Raw genomic sequence first — 26,198 nt, 5'->3', positions numbered from 1 at the left:
GTGGTCAGGTGTGTCCAGGTGTGTCTTTGGTTCCGCCTTCAGGAAGTGTCAGGTGAGGAGGAGGCACTGCCCTGCCCGAGTCTAATGGCCTAGGCTCTTTCTTGGACTCTTTCTCATTCTTCTTGCCTGTGGACAGCCCATTGTCTCAGGGTGGAGTTATGCCCAGGAGTCCTCTGAGAGATAAGACAGCCCTTGGTCTGAGGGAGATACAGACCCTTAGGAGGCCTGGGTGTGAGGAACAGTTAGAATTCCCAGGAATTCCAAGTCTCATGGGGGAACGATAGCCTCTGGGAGCCCCAGGTCTGCAGTGGACATTGGCCATATTGGTTTTCCTGTTCTCATGGACCTCTTTTTCTTGTTCTCCCAGGGACTCCAACCGTGTGCGTGACGGTGTGGGCTACGCTGAGACTCTACTTTGATGACACAGGGTTAGTACACGCTCAGGAGTCAGGGCCACAGCACAGAGTAGATTCTTACAGATGGGTTCTCAGTAGCTGCCCTGACTTCACATGAACTGCCCCCAACACACCATTCAATGCCAGGCCCAGACTAAAGCCCAGCACTGGGCACCACCTGAGCCCTGGCCCCATGCAGGTGACCCACCCAGCTGCGTCTCAGCCAGCAACCCAGCAAGAGAATGTGCTAGGTCTCTGAGCCCTCGTCTACTTCTGCACTCAGCTGAGTGTCTGTTTTCCTTTTAGGGAGGGGAGGAAGCATGTTGAGGGGGAGGTCACATCCTAAGAGCTGTGGGTCTTATGGGGAAAAATGGTCCTTTCCTAGGAGTTCACTGGTGATCCTGACTTTTGGGCTTCATGCCCTGCCTTGATAGGTGAGCGGAGGGAAAGATAGAGGCTCAGAAGGAGGGGATTTTCAGAGCCAGGACCAGGCTGGAGTCTGCAGCCCGCTGGAGAGCTCTTCTTCTAGCCAGAGCTCTCTTCTCCTCAGAGAGCTGCAGTGGTGAAAGTGTTGGGCGCCCAGCTAGATGGGGCAGTGTCCTGCAGGCTTCTATGCTGCCGACTCACGGACGCGATCTCGCTTCTCTCTGTCCATCTTTCAGTTGCTGGGATATGAATGACAGCACAGCTCTGTGGTGGGTGATCAAAGGCCCTGTGGTTGGCTCTATCATGGTGAGTGTCCTTGGGATGAAGAGGAAAGAAAGAGACAGGGTCCTGGGCAGAAAGGCATGTAAGGAAGAGAAATGAAAGAGTCCCCACACAACCCTGACTTCCTCCTCCGTCATGGCTGCATGATAATCTGTAACAGGGATGCACAAACTCTTTAGCTATTCCCCTAGCACTGGAGATTTAGATTATCCCATTTTTTCCTTATTACAAAATATAGAAATAGTTTTGTGCATAATTTTGAGCATGTGGAAATATTTCTTTAGAATAAATCCTTAGAAGTGGAATTACTGGGTTGAAAGGGGTACACGTTTAAAATTTCAGATCCCAAATTGCTTTGCAAAAACCCTTTAACAATTTATGCCTCCTGAGGAAGAGTGGCTCACTTCCCCATTTCATTGTCTACACTTATAATATCAATCATTTAATTTTTTGCACAGGTTTATGGAGGATTGCTGGCTTCTAATTTTAATGTACATTTCTCCATCTCGCTAGGGTGTCTGAGCATTTGTTTCCAAACATTAATTGGCAATTTGTTGTTATTGTGGATATTCCTGTTTATTTCTCTTGTTCGGTTTTCTATCAGATTTTTTTAGTTACAGTTTAAAGGATAGTTAACACTTCCTATGTTGTATATGTTGTAAGTATATTGCGATTTGTGCGTAGCATTTATACTGTCAAATGGTCAAGATTTCTCTTAGTTAATTCCAAGCCTTATTTCTGGTTGATGGAGGCCTTTCCCAACCCAAGATATAAAAGTGTTATTCTTGTTTCGTAACACTTTTGTGGATGTAAAACAAAGTCTACACTTTTTGTGGGCTATTACATGTGCATCTTCAATCCAGCTGAAATTTTATTGTTTTGTCTGGTCTGAAATGATATTCAATTTTATCTAATTTTATTTTTTCAGTGGATGGACATCCTACCCTCTCAATCCTTTTTATTGAATCCTTTTTCCATTATGTTGAAATGTCATTTTATTATAAACACTCAATATACTGGTCTTTGGTTCCAGACTTTCTATTCTAGGTTACTAATCTATTTGTCCATTCCCATGGCAGATGCACCATTATGCTAGTTACTGTAACCTTGTAGCATGTTCTGGTATGCAGATTATCCCTTCATTATTCTTTTGTTTTCTTCAAATTTTCCTTGCACGTTTACTCTTTCTGGTGTACTTTTGAATATCCTTGTCGAGTTGCACCAAACGAGTGTAATTAAGATTTGTGTAGGAATTGCATTGCATTTACAGACTAATTTGGAAGAGAATTTATTTTCTTAAAAGACTGAGTCATCCTCTCCAAGAATGTGGCATGATTCTCCAAGTATTCAGTCTTTCTTACAGAGTCATTTTGGTTAAGCTTTTTAGTTTTCTTCCCTGTTCTTGCTATGTTTACCTCTAAGGTGTTTTCCAGTTTGGGCTTTAAGTGGGTCTGGGAATCATTCTTTCATTGTATTTTCTAATCGACTATTGCTAGTGTACAGGAAAGCTATTGTTTTTTATGTATTGTGTCTTTTCTTAGTTATGCTTCTGAACTCTCTTACTGGTTTTTATACCTTTTCAGTTGGTTCTCCTGGATTTTCTAGGCAGAAAATTATATAATCGTCAAATGAAAATAGATTTTGCTCTTTCTTTCCAGTGTTTACATCTTTTAGCCCTTGTTTTTGTAGGGCTGGTGTTTGCTCTAGTTTTGGCAATTACCCCTCATTGAATCGGGAAAGTTTTTCTTGTTGGCTTCAGTGTTTCTTTGTTGTTGTTGTTTTGTTTTTTGTTTTTTTAAAATCAGGAATGGGTGACAAATTGTATCAAATGTGTTTTGGAGGCATTCATTCAAGTAATCATTTATTTAGTGATGGATATTTATAGTATTCCAGTTTTCCTTCGTTATGAACAGTGCCACAATGAACATATTTGTGCATATCTTGAGCATATGTGAATATGTCTTTAGAATAAATCTCAAGAGTGGAATTTCTGGGATGAAGAGTATGTACATTTAACATTTTCATGCAGATCAGATTGCTTTCAATGAGCAAGGTACAAGAGCGCTCATTTCCCATGTCTTTGCTGAATTACACTTGCTGATCTTATGGGGGATAATGGAAGCTCGTTGTTTTAGTCTGTTATTGTAACAAATATTAGATTTTTGGGGGTGCGTTTTTGGGGTAAAACCTTTATTAACATGATCTGTTTATTCTTTTACTGTATTGATAAATTTTGTTTTTTAATACTTTGTTTAAAGTTTTTGGCATTGTTCATAAAATTCTGCGGTCTTAGGTACGCATGTGTGTATCTGTGTGTTTTCTCTCCTCATTCTGTTTTCGTAGCAAAATTTTGTTAGCCTCATAGGTAATCCTGAAGGTTCTTTTTTGTTTTGTTTTGTTTTTTAATTTGCCTTGAAACAATTAAGCAGTATGTCAATTACATCTTTCTTAATGTTATTCTGGAACTGGTCTATAAAATTATCTAGACCTGGTACCTTTTAATGCATACACCTTTAACTACTTTTTAATTTCTTCTGAGGTTATTGTTCTACTTAGATTTTCTATCTCTTCTTAGGTTGATTTTGTTAATATTTGTTTCCTCATTTTGTTCAATTTTCTCTCATCATTTAAAATATTGTGTGTGTTTATTGTCTTGCCATCTTTCTCATTCCTAAATATGTTTAATTATATTTTTTCCTTTTTCATTGACTAACACATACAGTTAGCAGTATTACTAAGTACCAGGTATTGATTTTTTTTCATTTTTTAAAAAATAATTTCAACTTTTATTTTAGATCCAGGGAATACACGTGCAGGTTTGTTACATAGGTATATCACATGATGCTGAAGTTACAGGCACAGTTGATCCCATCACCCAGGTAGTCAGCATAGTACCCAATAGTTAGTTTTTCGACCCTTGCCCCCCATCCTCCCTTGCTGTCTAGTAGTTCCCAGTGTCCACTTTTGCTGTCTTTATGTCCATGAGTACCCAATGTTTAGCTCCCACTTCTAAGTGAGAACATGTGGTATTTGGTTTTCTGTTTCTGTGTTAATTCACTTAGGATAATGGCCTCCAGCTGCATCTATGTTGCTGTAAAGGATGTGTCTACATTCTTTTTATGGTTATGTAGTAGTCCATGGTATATATGTGCCACATTTTCTTTATCCGGTCCACTGTTGATGGGCACCTAGGTGGATCCCATGTCTTTGCTATTGTGAATAGTGCTGTGATGAACAAACAAATGCATATGTCTTTTTTGTAGAATGATGTATTTTCCTTTGGGCATATACTCAGTAATGGGATTGCTGGGTCTAATGATGGTTCTGTTTTAAGTTCTTTGAGAAATCTCCAAACTGCTTTCCATGATGGCTGAATTAATTTACATTCCCACCAACAGTGTTTCCATGTTCCTTTTTCTCTGCCGCCTCCCCAGCATCTGTTGTCTTTTGACTTTTTAGTAATAGCCATTCTGACTGATGCGAGATGGAGTCTCACTGTGGTTTTGATTCTCATTTCTCTGATGATTAGTGATGTTGAGCATTTTTTCATATGTTTGCTGGCTGCTTGTACATCTTCTTTTAAGAAGTATCTGTTTATATCTTTTTCCACTTTTTAATAAAAGTATTTGTCTTTTGCTTGTTGAATTGAGTTCCTCATAGATGCTGGATATTAGACCTTTGTTGGATGCATAGTTTGCAAATATATTCTCCCATTCTGTAGGTTGTGTGTTTGCTCTGTTGACAGTTTCTTTTGCTATGAAGTTCTTTAGTTTAATCAGGTCCCACTTGTCAATTTTTGGTTTTGTTGCAATTGCTTTTGAGGAGAAAGCTATAAATTCTTTCCCAAGGCCTATGTCCAGAATGGTGGTTCCTAGGTTTTCTTCTAGGACTTTTATAGTTTGAGGTCTTACCTTTAAGTCTTTAATTCATCTTTAGTTAAATTTTGAATATGGTGTAAGGAAGGGGTCCAGTTTCACTCTTCTGCATATGGTGAACCAGCAATCCCAGCATCACTTACTGAATAGGGAATCCTTTCCCCATTGCTTATTTTTGTAAACTTCAGACACTGATCAAACTGGGCATGTAGCAGAGAACAAGACTGACAGAATCCTGCCCTCATGGAACAGGCTTTGTCATTAAATTTATCTGTAAAAACCAACAAACAAGATAAAAGCAAAAATAAAACTTTATTTTTATTGATCAGTTCTCCTATTTTTTCTTATTTCTTTCTGATAATTTTTTATAATTATTAATTTCTTTCTTATATAAGTTACATTTGTGGTAATCTTTCCCTAGCTTTTGATTTGAATGCTTAAGTGTTTTCCAGTATTTATTATTTTTTTAATCAGTTAGTTTTTGGCTCTTCATTTTCTTCTCCAAGGGCTGCTTTGGCTACACCCAAAGGACATTGTGTAGAACTGGGTAGGCCTGTCATTGTGCCTTGTTTCTGTTTCTTTGCTCCCCTTCCTCCTCCTTTGTGACTGTTCACGTAGCTTCCTACTTTGTTGAGGAAGCTTTTGTCCCCAGTCTTTATCTGAAGGCAATGCTACTATTGCCACTCCCAGGCAGCCCTTTAATTAGCAATGCTTATGGCTGTCCATTCTGGTTCCCCATATTTGATGACTCTGAACTTGGAATTTCTCTAAAGAACAACTCTCACTTCTGCAATAGCCTTACTTTATCTCTTTTGGGCTGTAGTTTTCCCATCACCCTGATCCTGTTTTCTCTTTCTCTTTTAGAAATGGTTTACTTTTCTGACTTACTCGTGATGTCCTTTCCTATTTCCCGTACTTCTATGGAATTCTTTTTCTTCTATCTCTTCCTTCATTTCAATGATACTGTGGGAGGCTGGAGAGAGAAATGCGAGTTATCATGCCGCCATCTTGGATTAAAAGTGTAGATGGGATCTTGACTAGGTGGGGGAGGGTCCTGCTGGAGGAATAATAGCCTATGCTGAGGCAGAGGTATAGAAAGTCTTTGCCCAGAATCATGTCCATTTGCTTTTTTTTTTTTTCTTTTCCGCTCCTCAGGTTAACTTTGTGCTTTTTATTGGCATTATCGTCATCCTTGTGCAGAAGCTTCAGTCTCCAGACATGGGAGGCAATGAGTCCAGCATCTACTTGTAAGTACCATTGTGTGGATGCCACAGCCATTGCTGACAGCCGCGCGGGCCCTGCATTCAGGTCACAGGCAGAAGAAGGCCTGTGCTTTGCTGATAGGGTGACCTAGCATCGGCATTTGCAGATCTTCTTCTGATTAAACAGCCTTTAATATAGTTGCCCTTCCAGCATTAAGCAAACCCAGGAGCTCCTCAGTTGCATGACCATGATATGGATGGGCAGGAAGAGAGAGAGAGGGAGAGGGGGAGAGAGAGAGAGAGAGAGAGCGAGAGAGAGAGAGAGAGAGAGAGAGCCTGACAGAGAGACTGACTAGGAGTCAAGATGGAAAACACCAGATTTCTTAAGGGAGGTAGGTTCTTGGTTGGTTAGAAGTTGAATTTCCTTTGGGGTTCCTGGTTCTACGGGAAGCTCATGAATACCTTTGATACACTGTTGCCTGATATTCCCACCCCCAGCCCAGACTGTGGAAGTTGCCCAGTTCCCACTAGGGAGTCAGGTGGACACATTTTCACTGGTCTGGGTGTTGGAAGGGAGGTACTTTCTTTCCTCCACTGGCCCTCAGGGCAGCTCTACCTCTGCATGTGGTCTTATTTCTTCAACTCCTTCCTTTCCGATGAACATCTGATTGTTTGAGGATTCTTGGGTTAGAGGGCAGCCTCTTACCATAGAGCGTAGGGCTTTCTCCACTTCATGGCCACTTGATTTGCAAGAAGTATTTCTGCAGTCATGTCCCTAACAGCCTATCTTTGCCTGCCCTCTCCCACTTCTCTCTGCCCTGTCTCATTCTGAAATCAGACAGAGCACCTTCTACCTCCCATCTCTGGCCTTGTGAATGGGAGCATGACCAGCTGGGTGTGTGGGGTATGAGGACATTTCTGATGCTGGGGAGGAAGGTTGGTAGTCCCCTGTGGTTGGCTGGTGGGGGTGGATGGGCACACTCTGGTTCTGAGGGCAGTCCCTGGGGTCCATCTGCTGGTAAGGCAAAAGCCCTATGTGTGGCTTCCTCTGCTCCTTCAGAAGAAAGCAAGTGAGGAGGAGCTGAGGTATCTTCACTAGGTGCGTCACTGGGTACATGGTACTGCCTTTATCAGAGACGTGGGTCACAACCTTGATGGCTGCCCTGTGGGACAGATGACAAGTGGGACGGTGAGAAATCCCAGTACAGGGCTCCCCTAGGGCCCCCTTCCTCAGTCATTCTCCTAGGGGGAAGAAGCAGGAACTGCTCAGAGACCAAATCCCAGATCCTTCCCTAAGGCTCCTTGAGGCTTCCTTAGGGAGGTGGAGCTTGCTCTTGGTCTGTCAATCTGTTCAGCCTGGGGACTTCCCATGTGAAACCCTTTCCCAGGGGTGGGGGACTAGCACAGGGCCTGAGGTGTTCAGCCAGGTTTTTTCTGCCTATGCAATGATTACGTCACATTGGAAAAAGTACTTTTTTTTTTTTTTTTTGCTATCCTTTTACTGTTTTTATTTTCATGGTTTTGCTAGTTTTTACCAATTCTTGCTTATATGTGTATATTATGTAGAGGAAAATTATTCATCAATATAAATCATAAAGTCTTAGAGGCCCTGCACTGTGGGGTGGGAGGCCAGCCCTCTGCTACTACATAACCTGCCCTAGATATATCATTCCTGCCTTCATCTCAAGGATTCGCAAAATAGGGCCCCGCTGCTCGCCTCATCTCCTGTCTAGTGTTGGACACTGCCCTTGTGTCTGGCCTCAGTTTCTCCTGCTTGGGTGTGGATCTGGTCACACACTAACAGTTGTCTCCCATATTTGAAGCTGGCAGGAAGCTAAGTCAACCTCATCTCTCATTTGAGCTCTAGTGGTCTTGATTTCCTCCCCTTCCTAGTAGGATTTGTTCTTCTACTGAGGGCCCCCAGCCTCTTCTCTGGGGGGTCCTCTCAGCTTTCCATACTAAATAGGATACCCTACTGAACCCTGAACACACTTTGCCAGTTCAGACATTCTGCTTTGGGCAGCAAGAATCCCCAGGGCCTGGTGGGAAAGAAGTGTGAGCCAAGGTTTCAGGTTCTCCACACACAGGAGCCTTGAGTCTTGTTAGGTCTTCCTAATGCATAGATAAGGGCTACTTGTAATTAGCACATGGTTTATACATTTAAGTACTCTATTAATCTGGGACATTTAAAGATCCAGCTAGTTGGTTTGCTTCTGGCATTAAAAAACAAATCGCTTTGCAATCTCAGCAAATCCTTTTTTTTTTTTTTTTTTAGAGAAAGCCAAACCTCTGCTAGTCTTGAGTGCCCATGATTAAAAACTCAGATGGATGAAGTCTGTGAGCCAAGTGGGAGTGCCCACAGAGGACAGGGGATCAGCTTGATCCCATTCTGTCCAGCAACATGTTTGAGTGACAGGGTCATGGAGACCCTGTCGGCCAATGTGAGTAGTAATCCAATTGACCACACTGCTAAGAGCTGTAGGTCACTTGGCAATACTCACGACCACATCCATGCACATTTAACACCCGCAAACATCCAGCGAATCTGGTGGAATAGGTAAGCCACTGTCAAATAGAATCACCATGTTACAGCTGAGGGAACTAGTTATCAGTGAAGTGACATGAATCCAGGAGGAAGGAGGATGCCATGGCTATGGTGCGGGCAGGCCTTTCACCCCAAGCTTGACAGCACCATCATCCCTGCCCTCAAGGAATGCACAGATGAAAAGATAGCATTAAACAAGTGTACAAAATTAGGCTTCCTGGAAGAAGAGGCCCCTGGTGGGTTCTAGCCTGTGTGAAAGCCCCCTCAGCCCAGAGTGCTTGGCAGAGCTGGCTTTGAGCTGGGAGGTGTCTGCACTGGGAGGAGGGGAGAATGCCAGGCTCAGGGGAGGTGAGAGGGCAGAGATTGAGGGGAGAGGGAGATTCCAGGGCTGTGCCGGAGTCCCCTGGGGTGCCAGAGTTATGTGTGGGGCCGAAAAGCCCCTTCAGATCTGCCCACAACAGCTCTCCGGTTTTTTCCTCTTGTTTCCAGAACAAATTTAAGCCCGCGAGTCCCCAAGAAAGCCCAAGAGGACCCCCTGCCTGTGTCCTCAGACCAGCATTCACTCCCTTTCCTGTAGGTTGGTTCCAGCTGCTCAGGTGATAAGGGTTTGTCCTCCATAGACCAAGATGGTGTTCCTGACCCAGCCTCAGAAGCACCTGTTGGGGTCTGGGACCTCTGCAGGGGGACGGTGGCACTGAGCCACTCATCCTTTCTGACTGATGCTCCTGGTAGGATGAGTGGCTGGGGACAGGACTTGGGAAGTGGGCATCAGGGGCTGGGTCAGGGCTCAGCATGTGCTCAGGGTCAACTTGGTCTGGGGCAGGGGTGAGGGGGGTTAGGGCTTAGCCCTCAGCGGGGGTTGGCACTCAGCCTCAGGTAGATCAGTGTTAGCTGGAGTTGACCTTTGTGAGCAGGTAACTGGTTCAGAAAGGGGAGAGGTGAGGCTTCCAGGGTAGACATTAACTGTTTGGGGAGAGCCTCCGCCCCCTGCCTTGAAGTGAGCGGCTTAATTCCAGGGGCCACCTCCCTGGAAGACAAGCATTGGAAGCTGCAGCTTAGGCGGAGGAGGGAAAACCCATCTGTACTCCCATGGGGTCTCTTTGGCCCCACTGGGGAGGATGCACACATCTCTGGAGATGGCTGTGCCAGGGCCAGGCATAAGTGCAGCCAGGCAGCTTTCAGTCTAGGGACTTCCTCCATAGCCAGAGCCTTCCAGCTCACACAGCCTCCATCTTCCACTTCCACAGCACCTCCTCCCCTGCCGAGGAGCACCCGATCCTCAAAGTTCATGTTAGGGGCCGGCAGCAGGGAATTGTTACCCTCATGTTGCAGACAGAGAAACTGAGGTCCAGAGAAGGAAAATGGCATCACCTAAGATGACCCAGCAGTCAGTGGCTGAGCAAAACCCTGTGCTAGGGTGCCCAGACTTCCCAGCTGGGACCCCTCTGGGCTGGCCGGGAGTGTGGAGGGGTGGCTCGTCCTTGTGGTTGGGGAGGAGGTGGTGGTGGGTAGGAAGTTCCCAGGATCTGTGAGCTGTGCTGCTAGTGGGGTGCCAGTGTGTAGGGAGTACTTCTGGGACTGGGCAGGGCTCTGGGGGTGGCATAGCATCTTAGTATCAGGAGAGACCCTATGGAGTGTGTTCAGCTCAGTCCACCACATTCTGTGGACCGCCAAGTGGCCAGCACCACATTGATCCCCAGGACTGCAGACGTGAAGAAGAAAGGGATGCTGCCTGCAAAGGGCTCCCTGCAGGTGTCTCTGTCTAGCGTTTCTCTGGGTGTTTCCCAGGGCTGTAGCCTAGCCAGCCCTGCACACAACAGCTGCGGAAGCATTTCTGGAGTTTGGCCCTCATAGAAACTGTGTGCTGGATCCCTGGCTGACAGATGTGAGTGCCGAGACATGGAAATGGCTGTGACCTTCCTGCAGACACACAGTGAAGCTGTGGTGGAGCCAGTCCTGGAGGCCAAGGCTCTCTGACTGGCAGACGTGGGGGTGGGTCCTGCACCTGTGATAGGGTCTCCCACTTTCTGAGTCAGGCTGCTCTGTTCTCCAGACAGCCCCACCCAACACCCTTGCCTGAGCTTTTAGTCTCTTTTGGATCCAACTCAGAGTTTATCGCATCAGCCAGTCTAGGTTCATCTCTTCTTCCTGACTTAATTTATTTTCCCTTTTCCCTAATTGTGACTTTTCAGAGATTCTGACATCTTTCTGTCTCCCGCCCCATCTCTGGCTTTCCTGCACTGTTTGTTCTTTTTCTTTTCCATGAGTCCTTTTGGGCAGAGCCATTGAAGGTTTGGGGAAAGACTTTTCCTTAGACTCGTCTCCTTCAAGAGCCCTCCAGGGTCAGTCCTCCCCCAAGCTGCTCCTTGATCTGCCCTCCCCGACCCCCATCAGTGCCACACAACTTCACCAGGTGCAGAGTTTCCCAGGAACTTGTCACTAAATGGTCTTTGGAATACTTTCAAAGAAACCTTAACAAAATCGGAGGAGTCTGTGTTTACGGTAGAAACATCTAGGGTCCAAGAGGGACAGGAACAATCTTGAAGCTAAAGAAAGCAGGACTGCAGAGGAGAACTTCAGAATTTGGGGTGAAGGTTTAAGCTTGGCATGTAGGAAGCAACAGCTGAAGTTGGGGGGTCTCCTGGACCCTGATTTCTGTGGTTTACCCAAGCCAAGGTTGAGGGGTCACTGGCCATAGGAGAGAATAACCAATTATTATCATTTTGAGACAGAGTCTTGATCTGTTGCCCAGGCTGAAGTGCAGTGGCATGATCTTGGCTCACTGCAACCTCTGCCTCCTGGGTTCAGGTGATTCTCCTGCCTCAGCCTCCCAAGTAGCTGGGACTACAGGCACCTGCCACCACGCCTGGCTAATTTTTTGTATTTTAGTAGAGATGGGGTCTCACCATGTTGCCCAGGCTAGTCTCAAACTCCTGAACTCAGGCAATCCACCTGCCTCAGCCTCCCAAAGTGTTGGGATTACAGGCGTGAGACACTGAGCCCAGCCTGAGACTAACCAACTTTTCAGCTAGGGCAAGGTACATAATAAATTTGAAGAATAGAATAGGTACCATTTCTGTATACCCAGTTAAGCTCTTTTAATTGAGAAAATCATACTTATTTGAGTCTGTCTCTTTGTATGTGTGCGAATAGACCTTTGACATTCATTGAGGAATCATGAAGAAGCTTCTCAGGTAGATGAATACCTCCTAACAGTGCTTCTCAAGCTTTGGCATGCATGTGGCTCTCCCAGGGATCTAGTTAAAGTGCAGATTCTGACCACAGGTCTGAGGTGGCACCTAGGATTCTGCATTTCTAAGAAGCTCTCGGGGGGTGTTGGTGTTGATGGTCTGGGGGTGGCAGTCTGAGTAGCAAAGCATCAAACCAAACCTCAGCATTCCTCTTCTGGAAAAGGGGATCTGTAGTTCCCACCTCGCAGTGTAGTGTGAATTGAATGGTGCTGTTTATTGAATGGGAACCCCAAATCCGTTATGCACAGATGTCGGGGGAACCTGGGTTTGCCCCATCTTGGAAGTGTGTGACACAAATTCTGGCCTCAGTGAAATGACACGTCACCACCTGTCAGGTACCTTCAGGCTTACTCTTACAGAACTGGAATCACACAAGGCAGATCCTGAATGCTAAGGGTGTGGTCTCTGTAGCTATCCTCATTTGCATCAGGTCCAATCTGATTTATTAATTCACTGACCAGCACCAGGAGCCTCAGAGCCGTGTGGTACCTGAGGAGAGTTAACGAAGTAGCAACCCTTCTGCAATCTGAGAAGGTGATACAGCTCATCATCTATCTCTGACACATCTGTGAGAGAAGGGGAAAGTGTTCATGGCTTGTGTCAGCCCAAGTCCAAGCAGGACCATACTGGAGACACAGAGAGTCAGCCTGAGACCTCCCTGAGGAGACAGAAGTCCTGGGTCCACCCAGGAGAGTGTAGAGCGAGATTGCAGCCTGGGTCCCCCTCCTTGAAGTGGTTTGTTTCTGAAAGCCATGGGGCCGTGCCCAAAGGCGCTCCTCTCAGTCTTCAGCCCCTGCCCATTGAACTTTTATCAAGAAGTCCAGCCCAGCACTGTCCCCGAGAACTCCCTGCAGTAATGGGCATGTCCTATGTCTGTGCTGTCCGATATGATAACCACTAGCTCCATGTGGCTGTTGAGCCCTTAAAATGTGACCAGAACAACTGAGGATGTGGGTTTTTAATTTGATTAATTTAAATTCAAATAGCCACATATGGGTAGTGGCTGTCGTATTGGAATAGTTTAGGTCTGGATGAATTAACAACCCATTCAATCTGACTTACCTCTGTCCCCTGTGTATGTGCTGATTCTGAGTTGCTGGGAGGCTCAGAGGGAGGAAGCTATGGACCAGAGGAGAGGGAGAGGGTAGAGGGGAAAGATCAGTGGACGGACACCCAAGTTGACCTTCACAGCCAAGCCCAGAACTGGCCTGATTAGAGGCTCAGGTTGCCTGTGCTAGGCAGTGCAGAAGGTCCGCAGTGTGAGTTTCCAACTCTTGTCTTGTTGAGTGGGACCTCGACGAGCCTGGGCTCTTAAGCTTGGAGCCAACTCTGGAAGCAGCCCTGACTCCCTGTGTGAGACCTAGCCCAGGCCACCTTCCGGATACACACACCCTCTAAGCCCACCCACCTATCAGTGGTCCCAGTGTGAGTGTGAGTGCGTGCGCGCGTGTGTGTGTGCGGCCATGCACACTCATGTCCACATATAGGCGTGCGTTTCTCTGTCCAGAGCTGCCCATGTCTTGGCCCTTGGCTCCCTCATTCTCCTCCATGTGACTGCCCTGGCCCTGTCTCCATACCCTCTTCTTTTCTGCCTAACCTGTAAACTGAGTTTCTTCGCTGCCTGGTGCCCCCCAGCTGACAGAAGTGCTAATCTTGTCACACCCAGCAGCTGCGTGCAGAAATGCTACTGCAAGCCACAGCGGGCTCAGCAGCACTCTTGCAGGATGTCAGAACTGTCCACCATTACTCTGTAAGTGTGCGTGGCCGACGCTGTGGCCAGGAATCCTGGAGGGGTGGGGGACGCATGCTGCCACTGCCGCTGCTGGAGGAGAGTGGAGAGCCAGCCTGTGCCTCCCAGGCCAAACCCATTCCTGGCTGTTGCATGTTGGTGTCTGTGTGTCTTGTGAGTTCTCTGCAGCCTCATGGTCATGGGGTGGGTGTGCAGGGCATGGGGATGGATCTACGGCCATTGTGAGTACTTCCTGAGGAGGCAGCACCCCATGTTCTCTGCTGCTGCTGCCTGGTGTGTGGCCTTCCTCAGTCCCCACCTTCTCTGAGCTTCAGTGTTTTCAACTGCAAAATTATTTCCAAGAGTCTCAGAGCCTGAGTTCATATAGACCTTCCCCTGCACAGGGCAGGGAACTCCACTCCAGTGTCCATAGCACTTTGTGTGTGAGTCAGCATTAACTCACTTAATCCCCACAACAACTCTGTGAGCTGGGTCCTTGTATCATCACCATTTTACAGATGAGAAAACTGAAGTGCTGAGAGATTAAGTCACTCACTCAAGGACTGCTAATTGGCAGAGGGAGGATTTGAACCCAGGGAATCCTAAGCACTTTGCCCCAGGGAGTCTCTGGCTGGAATATCAGACTCAATTTGGACATTCCTTTTACTCAGGGTACCATTGTCCCCCTGGGCAGCCCACTGTAATTTGGGCATCTCTGATGCCCTTCTTGGTATTTTAGGACTCTTCTGCCCATTGCTGGCTCCTCAGGGCAGGAGGACAGAGGCTTAGTCCCCATGTCATTATGGGTAGTGGCTCGCATCATATGTTTCTGTCCCGAGACCTCGGTTAGCTTAGAAGCACAGTCCCAGAACGCTGGGCTCTAGAGACCCTTTGTCTGTCCCTATTGCCCCATTTGCCAAAGTGGCCACTGGGATGCCCTGGCTCCTCAGCAGAAGTCCCTGACTGTTCTGGGGCTGCTGTAGGGCTGATGGGGAGGGAAGGTGTTGCCCTTGGACTGTGCTGTGGAATGCCCTCACTACTATCACTGCACCCACCTTGTGGCTGGGAAAGGCCTGAAGCGTCACTGTTTCTCACCCTCTGAATCCGTCCCATGTAATGCCACCACGGAAGCTGGAGAGATTTGACTTCTTGGTTTCCAGGGCCCTTTTCAGACTACAGGGACAGGTACTTGGAAATGGTCCCACCTGTGGGGATGGAGGCCAGGAGGAGGAAGGCAGGGGCCACAGGCATGTTCTGGGGCCAGCTTCCTTTCCTGGACTCCTTCCATAGACATCTTTTTAAAAGTAGCCCCTATAGGTAGGGCCACAGAGGAATCCCCAAGACATCCATGTCCCGTGTTTCTGGCCATTTTCCTCTGCATTCTTGACTTTCATTCCTTCTACAAGCACCCCCTGTTGCCTTCCGGTGCCAGGCATGGATAACCAGAGATGAACAAGACCTGAGCGCCCAAGAGATAATTGTTTTGAGGATGCTGAGGCTCTCATTCTAGGCCTGTGTGCCACATGGATTTCTTCATGGAACAGGCATTTTCCCAGTGTCAGCTCCCTGCCCCAGATAAATGAGGCACCACTCCCACCTTCAGGGAGTCACAGTCAAAGACAGACAGATAAGAGGAAGGCTGGAAGGATGGGCCGGTCAGGATCACATCTGGGCTCAGCAGGAACCTGCTCGGATCCTGTTGGCCCTTGTTTGTGAGCAGGGTGGGAAGGGGTGGGCACCCACACTCACGGTTCTCTTCCTTTCCGGGCTGAGCTTCCTCTGCCTGAAGATCTCCTCAGGCTGCTCCTCCTCCCACTGTGTCTCCTCTCTTAGTGTAAGCTAGGAAGTCAAGGGCCTCACACAGACTCCAAGAGTTCGGCTTCTCTAGAGATCTGGAGCTCCCATGTTCAACAGAACGTTCTCTCCCAGAAAGGCTGGATGAGGGAGAGAGGAACACGTGGTATATTTGCCCCAAATCAAATGACTGCCTCATGCCTGCTGTCCACCCCAGGGGACTTAGCTCTGCCGGGAGCTGGGGAGGCTGATTCTCTGGAGGAGCCGGGCTGGATGCAGATGTGGGGGAGGCTGCATCTGCAGGGCAGAGCTGGACTCTCTGAGGAGACCCACGGGGAGCCAGTGTGCCCACTCTGGGGGAACCCTTGGGAGCACCCCCCATAGAGCAGGACCCACAAGTGCACATGGTCCCAGTGTCCTAGCTGTGGGCTTCTGTGGCCCTGTGCCTTCAGAATGGAGCCCCACCCTGCTGTCAGCCTAGGGCCAGAGGCAGGCAGGGGAACCCCGGGAGAGCTGCCTCAGGAAGCACTGCAGTCCTCCAGCCCTTCCTCCCCTGCCTGGCCCACTTCAGAGCATTCTCCTCCACCTTTGACTCAGTTTCCCAGCAGCAGGTTCCTCCTGCCCACTTGGAGATTGCCGATGCCCAGGGTCAGTAAGTTCCTCCTAGAATCCCTCCCGAGTTTCTTCCTCTGTGGTCCCCTCACTGAGCCTTCCCTCCGTGGCTCTGGCCCTGAGCCCTGGAAGTCCCCAGCGCAGGTGTTTTGCTTTCTCCCGACAGGCGGCTGGCGCGGTCCACCCTGCTGCTCATCCCACTATTCGGAATCCACTACACGGTATTCGCCTTCTCCCCAGAGAATGTCAGCAAAAGGGAAAGACTCGTGTTTGAGCTGGGGCTGGGCTCCTTCCAGGTAGGTGTGGCGCGTGGGGAGGGCAGAACTCACTGGGAGCCAGTTGCTCACCGGCAGGTGGTGCTGGAGGCTCTTTAACCTAGACTGTGAAATGAGTACTAGAGTAGAGGTGATGAGGGAGCCCTGTCTGCTGTCTACCCTCAGGGCTTCTGTAAGAAGACACACTGGTGTCTGCCCATCACTGCATCTGAGTATCCTGAACCAGTTGCCCCTACTCCTGGCCCCCACCCTGGGTGACCTGAGATGGCACCTCCCAACAGCCTGGGGTGTAGGGTGGAGTGTCCTTAAGAGCCCAGTGTTTCCACATCCTGACTTCAGCTTTCTAGGCCATGTACCCCTTGAGTTCTGTCTTACCCACCTCTAGGTCCCCAGCACAGGGCCTGGCCGCAGAGAGCCCAGTGAGCTGCACAAGTGCACGAGCAAACAGGCATGAGTGAGTGAGGGGATGAGAGGGCGAACAGAATGCTGCCTCTGTGCCTGGAGGAAGGACTGGATGGACTGGAAATGAGTAAGGGGCTAGGCGAATCACGGTGAGGAAATGAGCAGGCAGGAGCAGCAGTGGGCAGACGTAGGCAGGGGCAGCTCTGGAGTGTCTGGGGATAGAGTGCCTCTCCCTAAGCCAGCTGTTTGAATTAGGATTTGATCTTGATGGTCAGAAAGTTACTCTCCAGATCTGACTTGATCTCCTCCACCATTTTACTTCAAGGCCATTTAACCTGGCCCAGGTTCTTAGTCTGGTGAGACTGACCATGGGTCTCATCTGAGACTGGCCTCATGGGCTCATAGACAAAGCCCTGGCCCAGGAGTCAGAGCCCAGGGCTCCTGTCTCTGTGCTCGCTGACCAGTTCTGGGGTCCTTGAGCTATCATTCTTCCAACACCTTCAAGCGACAGCACAGGGCACAGGGATTGCAAGGAACTAATTTGCAGCATTCAAGAAAATGCTCCTGCTTTTTCATGTAGGTTTAAAGAATATATAGAGAATAGCTAAGTGCATATGCTGTGCCAAGTACTCACTCTGCGTGGTGTTCTGCATTGCTGTGTATGACAGTATCTGGCCCAGGGAGGGCAGATTGGGGAGATGGCCCAGGGAGGGCAGACGGTGGACAAGGATGGCACAGGTCTGTTCTGTCCTGGAGGGGTCCTACCCTCAGAAGCCTGCAGGCTGGTTAGGAGCCAAGATAAATTCTAGGGCATTCAGGGAAGGCTTCTTATAGGAAGTGGGGTAAAGCTGGCCTTTGGGAATGGGAAGGATTTGAACAAGGGAATGTGAGATCCAAAGCTAGAATCTGTGGGATAGGACTTGCCCACTAGCCACGTGGCTTCATTGGTAGAGTAGAACTGTCCCATCTTACCCCAGATCCCTGGGCAGGTGCCCCCATCCAGATCATGGTGTATTTCTGCTTCCTAGAGTCACCCCCTCCATGCCCCACACAGCATTTCAGAAAGTCCTTTGCTAGCATCCTCAGGCTTACTTTCTCTATTCGCAGGGCTTTGTGGTGGCTGTTCTCTACTGTTTTCTGAATGGCGAGGTAAGACCTTGTCCCTCTGGCTTCTTGGCAGTGGAAGTGGGGCTTTCTGGGAAGCAGACAGGGGAGCCACCTGTCGGCCACATGGGACTGACTCCCCAGAGGGGACTCTGCCAGGTTCCCAGCACTGAGAGGAGGGGCTGGTCACACAGCTCCTGGCATTGTGTGGTGCCAGGACCTCCTGATACCTGCACCCTGTGCTGGAATCTGTCCCACTTTCCTAGCCGTGCAGCTGAGGCCCCACCTGAAGAGCAAAGCTCCTGGTAAAAGCGTCAGCTCTGCTGTGCGCAGATCTCCCTGGGAGGGTCCTCTCCATAAGACACTCCATGGTGAGGAGGAATTGACAATAAGGAAGGCTGGGGCACAGGACATAGGACCTACAGGCCATGAGGCTGTGCTCGGCACAGCTGCTGAGCCAGGAGCTGCCCAGCACTCAGGGCTGCCCCTAATTGGCCAGACAGCCTGGCCCAAACTGTCCCCTGATAAAAGGGAGACTGAGAATTTGGAAGAGACCCCAGGGAGAGACCTGGAACCTTCTAGTAATACTCCATTGCAAGAGATGTGGTTCGGGGGCTCCCTCTGTACCCTGTTGGGGTGAAACTCTTGAGCACAACCCGAAACAGAGTTGCTGGGGCAGCAGTGGGGACTGAATGGCTAGGATGGATTTGAGAGTAGGCGGGAGTCTTTGCACCAGTGCTTGGGTCTTAGCTGCATCACCTGGGCAGGCTCCTTCCTCTTTTGCATCTGAGCAACAAAGAGATTGGGCTCTGTGATCACCCAGACAACCTACAGAAGGATCAGATTAGGACAGACAAGGAGAGGCAGAAAGGGCCCTGCAGGTAATGGCCAGGAGAGCTTAGAAGTGGGCATGTACGTAGCTTGTTCTGAGCTTGCAGTGGAAGTAGGAGCTGGAACTGGAGAGGGTGGCTGTAGGCGCTGCTTCCAGTTGTGCAGTCTGTGCACTGCACAAAGGTGCTTGACTGAAAAGGCACATGGAGGTTGAGACCCAGCCTGGCCCCCACTCACCATGCTAAGAGCTACATGGGTGTGTGTTTTCCCAGAGGGGTGCATTATTTAATGGTTCTCAACCCTGACTGCCCATTGGAGTCACCTGGGAAGCTTTAAAAAATATGATGCCTGGGTCTTGTGCAGAGCTTTTGATGTAATTGTTCTGGGGTATGACCTGGGCACCTGGAATTTTTAAAGCCCCCCAGGTGATTCTAATGTGTAGCCCTCTTACTGGTCAGCCAAGAGAGGGGATCCTTTCCCGATCCACCTGCCCTGTGCGGCTGCTTGTTAAAGATTTCTTGAAGGACCCGATGGACTAGTCTCTGCCTGGCCTGAAAACAACAGGAAGCTGTTAGGAGGCCTTGCTCAGAAAGTGGCAGGGGAAGGGGTTGTTCAGGTCAGCTCCTCAGAGGCGCCCCTGCCTACAGCTGCTAAAAGCCCCCACTGGAGACCTTGAAGGCCGCAGGCTGCAACTAGGGAGGGGGAAGGGTGCTGAGGGTGGCAGTGCCAGTCTGGGAAGGGCCCCAGGCCAGAGGGCCTGGAGGCTGGAGAGGATGTCCACCTGGAAGTGATGTCCACCTTGCTCCCTGCAGGTACAAGCGGAGATCAAGCGAAAATGGCGAAGCTGGAAGGTGAACCGTTACTTTGCTGTGGACTTCAAGCACCGACACCCGTCTCTGGCCAGCAGTGGGGTGAACGGGGGCACCCAGCTCTCCATCCTGAGCAAGAGCAGCTCCCAAATCCGCATGTCTGGCCTCCCTGCTGACAATCTGGCCACCTGAGCCGTGCTCCCCTCCTCCTCCTCTCCTCCATCCACAGGCTGGGACTGCAGGCAGGCGCCAGCCCACGCATGTTCGCGCCTCTTCCCTCCCCTTGGGCAGGCCCTGGGCCGGAAGCTTGGCTCCTGAGGGGGGAGAAGGAGGCAGGGCACAGACTGGGATTGTCCCCTCCTTGTTTTGGTCCCACTCACTGTGGTCCCCTGACCCCAGACATGTAAATACTCCTCAAATTTGGAAAAGTTGTCCCATCTCTTCCCTCTTTGCCCCAGTGTCCCCGCTCACTTCCAGTCGGGTCTCAGCTCCACCCCACTGTGTCTTGGTCAGCCTCAGTGATGGCCTGACCCCAGCTGTGAGGCCTTGTGAGCTAAGGCTGAAGAGACCTTGCCTGTGGGAGCTGGGGTGGTACCTGCCCCAACAGGCCCCCCATCATCTGATTTTGGGTGTGACCCCTCAAGTGTGCATGCCACCATGGGGCTCTTCTCAGTCCTGGACCCAAGTCCCTGAGGCCTAGCAGAGGGCCCGCTCGGGTGGCCAGAACACCGCTTGGTGCAGGCCTCCTGGCACTCGCCTGGCATCTTGGTGTCTGGGTGCTCAGCTCCTGGGCCCCAGGGCAGTGGGACGGCTCCAAGGCTTTTCTCATCAGAGACTTCAGTTTGGGTGGAGAGTGTGCAGGTCAGGGAAGGTTCTGGTGCTTTTCATTTGATCCAAAAGGAGCTGAGAGCCAGAAATGTGGCTGTGATTGGGAAAGAGATGGAGTTTGGGAGGCCCATGGAAGAAAACCTTCGCCATCTCCATTGTTTTACCCCCAGCTTAAGATGGACAGGGTTTTTCTGGTCACCTCCCTTCCACCTCTTCCACCCTCATGGATGCCTTCCAGAAGCCGTCTCCGACCATGCCCACCACAGACAGCCCTTAAGCCGTCCCCTCCCCATTTCCCCTAAGTCAAAGCCATGACTAGGATGTACCAGCCGCCTGCCTGTGATGTCGGCGAATCCTGAAGCACCTGCACCCGAGTCTGGGGCCCAGGGCTCCTCAACCCCCACCCCCATGGATGATGTGGAGCCCCAGACACCAGCTCCTCGGGCCTGGACTCAACTATTGAAATCTCTGAGACCTTTGCAAAGATGTCCCTTATATGCCCTTGACCTTGACTCTGCATGGGCTGCTGGGGTGTCGGGAGGAGAAGCCACACCCACCATGCCCAGGGGCAGAAGCGGCTGCTGATGGGGCGGCTGCTCCGCACGACCCGCCCTGGCTCCCCAGCTGCAGGTTGCACACCCTCAGCCTGAGAATGTACAATAGGGCGGTGCCCAGCTGAGGAGGCAGAGGAAAGTGCTAGAGTACGTGGTCCCTGTGTGACCTAGCTCATTCCATGTCAGCATTTGGTATTACTCCTGTCCAAGTTCTGTTTGTGGACTTGTTTCATGATGATGTTCTGGAATGCTTGGGGACTTTGGGTGGAGGAGGATGTTGCTTCATTTTATAAAGAGGAAGGGGCCTGGGGGACTTGGGAAAATGTTTCTGGAGAGGCTTTCAGAGTGGCTGGAAAAGGCTCTTGCTGCTGTAATTTAGAGAGGAGCTCTGTGTCCTTGGCCAGTCAAGTAAGTCCCTGGGTCTTTGGCAAAACCAGAGGAAGAAAGGAGCTACCTGCCCTTTCCTGGGCATGCTTGGCGACTCAGATTGATCATGGAGTGTGCAGTGGTCCTTCTGCCCTGCACCTGACCTCATGATCCCCTCCACCTGCACTGACGCAAGCGTCCTGTGGCCATCTTGCACTTTGGGTACTGCTAGGGGGTCTGGGCTGCTTGGAAGGAGCCTGGGGTTCAGGAAACTAGACTCTATCCCAGTTGGGTTCAGACTGCTGTGACTGTGGACATGATGCTCCCTGTTCTGGGCTCCAGTTTTCCCATTTGTGAGATGAGGCAACTTCTGCTGCTTCTCTAGGCCCTGTACTTAAGTGATTTTTCCAGTTCAAAGCCAAGGCAGGCAAAAGGGCATGCATCATTGTGCCTCCTATCAGGTTTTGATGAGTGTGTGTGTGTGTGTGTGTGTGTGTGTGTGTGTGTGTGTAGAAGGATGGAGACAGGATGCTGTTTATTTTCCATTTCTTGGAAATGGACCCTCTGTCCCTTCCATTTGGACACCACAGTGAGAGCTGATGGCCTGGAAGGAAGGATTAGGTCATGGGCATTTGAACAGGTGCCTTGGGCATGATACGTAGATGCAGCCATATATACCTTGCTGGGGTGGGGTGCCACCTCCAGTGGCCACCTCCAGATCCAAGGAGCAGCTCCCTGGGGATGGACCCCATTCATTCATCATCGCTCCCAACAGCAGGTCTGTTTCATTGTGGAAGAAGAAACTTTGGCATTACACAGACATCATCACAAAACAGTAAAAAGAAAATCAATCCTGAACCCCATGCAGTCTGCTGCTTCCTGAGCCTGGCCTTGTGTCCTCATAGAGGTTCCGGGTTCCTATTGGTTGGTTGGTTGGTTGGTTTTTCTGTCTGAATGAATTTTTGCCAGTCTTGTGAGCAGATATACCTGATGTATTCTCAATGTTCCAGGAGGTTCTGGCCTTCAGGGTCACAGGCAGTAGGGGGACAGCATAAGGTCTGTGTAAAACCCTTCCCTCTCTGACCCTCTGTTTTCAAATCTGTAAAATGGGCAGTAAGAATAGATGATTTGTATGTAGCCCAACGCATCTCTGGAACTCTGTCTAAACACCAGCCATCTACTTGGAATGGGCCCCAGGACTGTGGTATTTGCCTGGGCCAGGAAAGGATAAGAAATACTGTCAAGTGAAGACAGCTTGAGAGGCTTGGGAAAAGTGGGGCTGGGGAGGAGCAGGCTTGTCAGACTCCACCCCTGTTGATGATCATTCCTGGAAAGGGGGTTCTCGTTCTATGCAATCCTAAAGGACAAAACTCACCCATGGGAGGCTGAATTATCCTTGGGATGAAGAAATCGCTCTTTCCCTGTCACAACTGTCCAGCCAGGGAGCAGGGAGGCAGTGTCAGGGAAGGACACTCATCCTGGGGGAAATGGGATTCCAAGTCAAGGATGCTGAGGCTGTCGGGGAGCCAGAGAGGGAGGTCCTAGTGCAGGATGTGGGTGGCTCTGTGGTTCAGTGAATCTGTGGTGGTCCCTAGCACTGCAGACTTCATGACTCCCCACTTAAGTCCAAGCCACATTCTCTGTCCCAGTGTGTAGCTCTGTCACCCTGCTTGACACATCCAGTGGCCTACAGTGACTCCTCTCTAACCCCACCCCCTCCAAGCTGGATTCTTTGTGGAACAGGGCCAGGGAGCTAGAGCCAAGCCCGAGGTTTAAGAAACACTTGCATCTATAATCCCCGCCAAGGATGCCCACTCACCTCTCTCATCTGACCCTCACTCTTCGTGGAAGGGAAAGCCCAAAGGGACTCTTTTATTTTGAGTAGTCCCTTGCCCTCTTCATGGCCACTTCAAAGTGGAGCCAGCAAGTATTGATACTTTATCATTTAGTATTATCATAAAGTATTAATAGTTTATCACAAAGTCCTCCTTGAGCCCAGGGACCATGGAAGTCAGCTAGAAGAGCCCTGAGCAAGGAGCAGGGACTTGGGCTTCTCCAAGCTTTACTCCTGGCTTATTTGACCTTGACTCATTCCCCATATGTCTCTGAGGAGGCTCACAAAATACTAAAGCTGGGAGGAAACTTGGAGATCTATAGGTCAAACCTCCCCATTGGGCTGATAAGAAAATACACGTGGGCCTAGCATGGTGCCTGCCACCATGGTGGGATCCAGTATATTTTATAAATCTGAATGAGTAAATGGCTCACCAGTTTGTGCACAGCCCTGCACATGAACAGAATGTGACACTCAAGGCTTCCATGCAGTACGCATGTAACCTTGCACAGGAGAGGGGCTCTGGTGACCGATGGTTTTCCAGGACTCTATTGCAGGAGAAGCAATGGAGTCAGTGTGGTGTGGGGAGACCTGCTTTTTAACCTGGACTTAGCCACCTGCTCTGTGATCCAGGGCTTACCTTCTTTGGGCCTCGGCCTCCTAATCTGAGTAATGGGGAGGACTTCATTGGCATTGTTAGTCCCACAGGCCAAGGATAAGGTTGAAATGAGATGGCTTGTGTGTGAAAAGATTTTGGAAACTACACAGATGTGGGCTTGTTCTTGGGATGAAAGCTGCTGGAAGGGACTCCTTGCTGTTTATCTACTGCTTTGAGCCCTCTTGAGTTAACCTTTGCCCCATTTGTAAAACCACCAGCATCAGGAGTAAGGGGGACGCCAGAAGGCTCAGATGGACACAGAATTCTAGCTTTATCTACATCAGCTGATTCAGTTTTCTGTTGGGATCAGAGAGAGGATACTTCCATATGGGTGACAGCAGCCATGCCCTTGGGAGTCATCTTCAAGGATCTGGGACATTTTGGTGTGCCCATTCCTTATTTTCCTGAACTCACAGTCTTGGGATGTTTCTGCACTTGGCCATGTGTGTCTTGTCTTATGTCTGTCTTCTGTAGCTTTGCCTCTGTCAGGGCTGGAGTGGTGCAGCCCCTGGCATCTCAGACATGGTTCCTGCCTCACTCGTGGGAGCTGGACCAGCCTGGGTTTCATCTCCCACAATAAAGATAAGCCCCACAGACCTTACTGCTACCGCTGCTGCCATTAATGCTGTGCTCATAATCTTGTCCAGGATTTTAAGAATGTCAGACTGCTGTAGATGACTCAATAAATGTTTTGCCATTTTTCCTGGTGGCTGTAACTTGGCATAAGTGGAGGGAAGGGAGGAGAGGAGGGGGAAGGGGAAGGGGAGAGGACTACCCCCAAAATTTGATCATCCCAGAGTAATCCAGTGTATACAAGGCCCAGTGGCCTTTAAGATTCCAAAGGAGAAATATGAGAGTGGGCCTGAGTGAGCCTAGGATGAAACCCGAAAAGTAAATTAGAAGTCTTGGCCTTAAAGGATCTCCAGGGGTCATGGAAACTGAGTGAAATCATGACCTTCCTATTATACCTTGGGAGTACCTACCAGATATCCCAAAACCTTGACTGCAGAGAGCATTTCATCCCAGGTAACTACAGGTATATCCTTGGCTTCCAGGATCCCATCCCCTAATATTTCTGGATATCCCAAACCATCAGTCCCAGCCAGACCAGATAATCAATTCAAGGTAACCCTCATTTCCTCGAGGTTCTGTTGATTGTCACAATCCCAGTGTCCATTTTCATATTGGTCATAATGTTCAGTTGCTAGTAAAAGAAGATAATTTTGGCTAGGTCAGAAAAGGGATTTACGAAAAAGATGTTGAGCTGGTCATAGATTTCTCTTAAGGCTGGAGAAACTAGAAAAGGTATCTGAAGCCATATCATGCTGCATGACTGATGACGAAACTGCTGCCACTGTTGCTGCTGCCACCTCCGTGATGTCTCTTCCATGCCGGGGACATAGCTTTGCAATTATTGCCACCTCTGAAGGCAGAGAGCTTTGCTGCTATTCTCACCATCAAATCAGATTTTACTTTCAGCCCTCTTCCTCAAGTTGCCCACTTCCGAATCAAAGTTTCATGTAACACCATTGGATTGGCTGTGTCCTTGCTACAAGGAAGACTGGAAATTGGACTTCTCTGGATTCTACCTGGAGGTCAGGGTCACAAGCCTGAAGATTTTCTAAACATAACAATAAAATCCTGGGAATAATAAATGCCCACTACCACAACAGGCCTGAGGTCTACAGCAAATGCAGGGCCAGCTTCCTCTGGCAATCAGGTGGGCCACTGTGAAGAAGTCAAATCAATCAAAAGATGGATTTTAGCCCAATAGTGTGCTAGCCCTGCAATCAGCTAGGGCTGTATAGATCACTCACCAGATGCCTCCCAGGTGTTCATGGGGGTGTTCCTAAGCTGGGACACTGGTTGGTTCTACTTCCAGAGGCTGTGCCTGCTCCTCTTTCTCCAGACTCATCTCTTCTTTTAGTTCTAAAGGAGATGACCAGGCTATGTTATATGACCCACTTAGCAGATATTTTGAGTTGCTTCCAAAATGGAACCTATGCTCAAAGGCTGAACATTAGTCTCCTTGTGTGTCAGCCTCTGCTGGCTGCTTTCCTAAGGAAGACTTCCCTAGTGTTCAGAAAAATATTACTTTCACTGATGTGACCATAATGAATTGAGCTTCCATATGTTTTGTTCTTTGAAAGAGGTCACGTCCAAAAAGCAAAGGTAAGAGCCAAAATTTAGTTGAAAGGCTTGAATTTCACATTAAGCTTGAATTTCTTGGCAACAGTGAAGATCATCAAACTCCTCAGTCCATGTGAGCATTTATAAAATTCTGTTTCCTCTGTCCACTTCCCAACATTGATAGACTAAGCCCTCATTTCTCACAAGCCCCTCAGAAAATGCCTTGAATCTTGGCTGTTCCTCATGATGCTCTCTGTTTTACTGGTACTGTGTATAATTCCTCTTGGGAACCCAGT

At 49.1% G+C, this 26,198-nt stretch overlaps 1 protein-coding gene across 5 annotated transcripts in view; it reads left to right on the top strand.

The window, feature by feature from the left end:
• Nucleotides 1-24,479, top strand: part of ADCYAP1R1 (ADCYAP receptor type I) — a 58,977-nt gene extending 34,498 nt beyond the window's left edge. For 2 of the 5 annotated variants that reach the window (XM_025379142.1, XM_025379141.1), the window contains 6 exons: nt 368-428; nt 1,058-1,127; nt 6,134-6,225; nt 16,278-16,407; nt 17,896-17,937; nt 19,536-24,479. In XM_025379142.1, coding sequence (XP_025234927.1) covers nt 368-428; nt 1,058-1,127; nt 6,134-6,225; nt 16,278-16,407; nt 17,896-17,937; nt 19,536-19,724 — 584 coding nt within the window. In that variant the 3' untranslated portion in view covers nt 19,725-24,479. Of the gene's footprint in view, nt 1-367; nt 429-1,057; nt 1,128-6,133; nt 6,226-9,214; nt 9,299-13,642; nt 13,727-16,277; nt 16,408-17,895; nt 17,938-19,535 lie in introns of all 5 variants that reach the window. The other 3 variants (XM_025379140.1, XM_025379138.1, XM_025379139.1) reach the window with 3 other exon arrangements.
• The last annotated feature ends 1,719 nt before the right edge of the window (nt 24,480-26,198 follow it).

This window comes from Theropithecus gelada, chromosome 3, assembly GCF_003255815.1.
Source record: "Theropithecus gelada isolate Dixy chromosome 3, Tgel_1.0, whole genome shotgun sequence".
NCBI classification, from domain to species: domain Eukaryota; kingdom Metazoa; phylum Chordata; class Mammalia; order Primates; family Cercopithecidae; genus Theropithecus; species Theropithecus gelada.
Note: the sequence above shows the minus strand (reverse complement) of the source record. Positions and strands in the feature narration are given on the sequence as shown.